This window comes from Pteropus alecto, unplaced genomic scaffold (assembly GCF_000325575.1).
Source record: "Pteropus alecto unplaced genomic scaffold, ASM32557v1 scaffold110, whole genome shotgun sequence".
Classification (NCBI taxonomy): domain Eukaryota; kingdom Metazoa; phylum Chordata; class Mammalia; order Chiroptera; family Pteropodidae; genus Pteropus; species Pteropus alecto.
Window position 1 is genome coordinate 9,812,741 of NW_006431920.1, and position 3,726 is coordinate 9,816,466.

General features: G+C 57.5%; 2 protein-coding genes across 3 annotated transcripts in view; one reads left to right on the plus strand and one right to left on the minus strand.

Moving 5' to 3' along the window:
* The window catches only part of TMEM198 (transmembrane protein 198), an 8,254-nt gene extending 6,929 nt beyond the window's left edge, over positions 1-1,325 (minus strand). For both annotated transcript variants that reach the window (XM_025043269.1, XM_025043271.1), the window contains exon 1: positions 284-1,325. The gene's annotated coding sequence lies outside the window, so the exon portion shown is untranslated. The remainder of the gene's footprint in view (positions 1-283) is intronic.
* The window catches only part of CHPF (chondroitin polymerizing factor), a 4,637-nt gene continuing 917 nt past the window's right edge, over positions 7-3,726 (plus strand). The window contains 4 exon segments of the mRNA XM_025043267.1: positions 7-324; positions 1,332-1,905; positions 2,412-2,591; positions 2,922-3,725. Coding sequence (XP_024899035.1) covers positions 11-324; positions 1,332-1,905; positions 2,412-2,591; positions 2,922-3,725 — 1,872 coding nt within the window. The 5' untranslated portion in view covers positions 7-10.

The window sequence follows — 3,726 nt, forward strand, 5'->3', positions numbered from 1 at the left end:
TCCCGGCGCCATGCGGGCATCGCTGTTGCTGTCTGTGCTGCGGCCGGCCGGGCCCGTGGCCGTGGGCATCTCCCTGGGCTTCACTCTGAGCCTGCTCAGCGTCACCTGGGTGGAGGAGCCGTGCGGCCCAGGGCCGCCCCAGCCCGGAGATTCTGAGCTGCCACAGCGCGGCAACACCAACGCAGCGCGCCGGCCCAACTCAGTGCAGCCCGGAGCCGAGCGCGAGAGGCCCGGGGCCGGCGCTGGCGCCGGGGAGAACTGGGAGCCGCGTGTCTTGCCTTACCACCCTGCACAGCCTGGCCAGGCCGCCAAAAAGGCCGTCAGGTAGGGATCGGCCCCGCCAGCCCCACCTCCTGGGCACCGGCCGCGACGGGCACGCTGGGGAGGCCGCCGGGGACTCCGGAAGGAAGGGACTGGCCGGCCAGGAAGTCTTTGGAGCCTGATAACTTCCGATGGCCCTGCTTCCCCGGGAGCTGCGGAGGCCATCTGAGGCCCACTCTGGGCTCTGTCCGGGCCTGGACTGAACTTGCCCTCCTCTGTGCTAAAACTGGCTCGACCCCATGGTCTCCCAAAGGGCCTCTTAGCTCCCTGGCTGGGCTGTCGGGTTTAGAGAAATGATTGATATGTAGAGTAGGTTTATAGAGAAGGGGAAAGAGAAAAGAGAGAACTAGGATTTATCTGTGTCTCTTGTTCCTGGGTGGGACACTTCAGGGTGACATTTGTGGGGGAGGAGTGATGTAGCCATCCCATTAATGGCACTGCCAGTGAGTTGAAATAATTTCTCCTAAGTAACACTGAGTTCAAATTCCAGTTCTACAACTTACCTTCTGTGTTATGGAAGGTAAGTTACTGGAACCCCTAAACTCCAGTTTGCCCCTCCCCCAAACACACTCAATACACCCCTATGCCATATATTTCATTACATCATTTATGTGATGTATTCGTGGTATAATGGCATACTTATATAGAAATAAGTACTATATACATGATGTGTAGAGAACCTATGAGCCAAGCATTTGCCTAAGTGCTTTAAGTAGATACAATTAACCCTACTTTTCAGATGTAGTTACTGAGGCTCAGAGCGATATGTTAAATAACTTCTTCAAGGATACAACTACTAAGTAGTGAAACACCGAATCGGACCCACAATATGTCTCATGTGTAAATGAATATTGCCCAAAAGCGCTGTATGGATAAGGCTGACTGTTATCCTTATCTAGTTATAGGTAAGGATACAGGCCCAGAGAAGACACGACTTGCAGGAGTCCATGCAGGCTGCCTCCTGAATTCCCATTGTCTTTCTGATAATCTTGTGCGATCTTCTACCCTAGGACCCGCTACATCAGCACGGAGCTGGGCATCAGGCAGAGGCTGCTGGTGGCAGTGCTGACCTCACAGGCCACGTTGCCCACGCTGGGTGTGGCCGTGAACCGCACGCTGGGGCACCGGCTAGAGCGTGTGGTATTCCTGACAGGCTCGCGGGGCCGCCGGGCACCACCAGGCATGGCTGTGGTGACACTGGGCGAGGAGCGGCCCATCGGGCACCTGCACCTGGCACTGCGCCACCTGCTGGAGCAGCACGGCGACGACTTTGACTGGTTCTTCCTAGTGCCTGATACCACCTACACAGAGGCGCACGGACTGGCACGCTTAGCTGGCCGCCTCAGCCTGGCAGCCGCTGCCCACCTCTATCTGGGCCTGCCCCAGGACTTCATCGGTGGAGAGCCCACCCCAGGCCGCTACTGCCACGGCGGCTTTGGGGTGCTGCTGTCGCGCACACTTCTGCAGCAGCTGCGCCCCCACCTGGAAAGCTGCCGCAACGACATCGTCAGTGCGCGTCCCGATGAGTGGCTGGGACGCTGCATCCTGGATGCTACCGGGGTGGGCTGCACAGGCGACCACGAGGTGGGAAAATAAGCAACCCCACCGGTGCCTCCTATCTGAGCTTGTGCACTTCCCTTGAGAGGCAAAGGGGTGCTTGGAGATAGAGGCCTGAGTTTCCATACCAGTTCTGTCCTTTTCTATCCCCGTGACCTTGGGTAAATTACTGAATCTCCTGACTTTCAGTATCCTCATCCATACCAATGGAAATAATTATTGCTCAGGGTTCTTATAAGGATTATAAAAAACAAGGGGGCTTTGCACCTAGTAGGTGTTCAGTGTTGGCTATTTTATTTGAGACTCCTGACAGCTCTGAGATAGGATGCATGCCCATTTCATAAATGAGCTAGTAGAGGCTTGCCCAAGGTCATAAAAGCTCATAACTGGTCAAGGCATGTAAACCCACAGAATTCTGACTCCAAGTCTACAACGGGTCATAGAATGAGTAGATGAGACACACTATGAGGTGAGTTTAGGGAGGCTGTCTCATCATTATTCCCATTATGGACCCCTTCCTTTTCTCTCCCCAGGGAGTACACTATAGCTATCTGGAGCTGAGCCCTGGGGAGCCTGTGCAAGAGGGGGACCCTCGTTTCCGCAGTGCCTTGACAGCCCACCCTGTACGTGACCCAGTGCACATGTACCAGCTGCATAAAGCTTTTGCCCGAGCTGAGCTGGAACGCACATACCAGGAGATCCAGGAGCTGCAGGTATGGTCTGGGCCAGGGAGTCGGGAGGCAAGTCCTGAGAAGTCTTAGAGATCCCAGTGAAATAATAAATGAGCACTAGAATCACAGAATACAGCTGTCCCTAATCCCTGTTTGTTTCTGTCTTTTCTGAAAAGCCTCTCCAGAAGCCCTTTCTTTTAACTCTCAAGCCGCCTCCATCTAGGGAAAGGATAGGTGGGGGGCCCTGGGAGGGCAGAGGTTGGCAGGGACCGGGGACCTATCCTGAGTGGCACCTGCTACTCACCCCGTCCCCCAGCTCTGTGCTGGCCCCTGGGGTCTATGTCTTGCTCATGGTCTGTTTCTCCAACCCAGTGGGAGATCCAGAACACCAGCCGTCTGGCTGCTGATGGAGAGCGGGCAGCCACCTGGCCTGTGGGCATTCCAGCACCCTCCCGCCCGGCCTCTCGCTTTGAGGTGCTGCGCTGGGACTATTTCACTGAGCATCATGCTTTCTCCTGTGCTGATGGCTCGCCCCGCTGCCCACTGCGTGGGGCTGACCAGGCTGACGTGGCCGACATTCTGGGGGCAGCCTTGGAGGAGCTCAATCGCCGGTACCACCCAGCCCTGCGGCTCCAGAAGCAGCAGCTGGTTAACGGCTACCGACGCTTTGATCCTGCCCGGGGTATGGAGTACACACTGGACTTGCAACTGGAGGCGCTGACCCCCGAGGGTGGCCGCCGGCCCCTCACCCGCCGGGTGCAGCTGCTACGGCCACTGAGCCGCGTGGAGATCTTGCCTGTGCCCTATGTCACCGAGGCCTCACGACTTACTGTGTTACTTCCTTTGGCTGCGGCTGAACGTGACCTGGCCCCTGGCTTCCTGGAGGCCTTTGCCACTGCAGCGCTGGAGCCTGGTGATGCTGCAGCAGCCCTGACCCTGCTGCTACTGTATGAGCCACGACAGGCCCAGCGGGCGGCCCATGCAGATGTCTTCGCACCTGTCAAGGCCCATGTGGCAGAGCTGGAGCGGCGTTTCCCCGGTGCCCGGGTGCCCTGGCTCAGTGTGCAGACAGCCGCCCCATCACCGCTGCGCCTCATGGATCTGCTCTCCAAGAAGCACCCGCTGGACACGCTGTTCATGCTGGCCGGGCCAGACACCGTGCTCACGCCTGACTTCC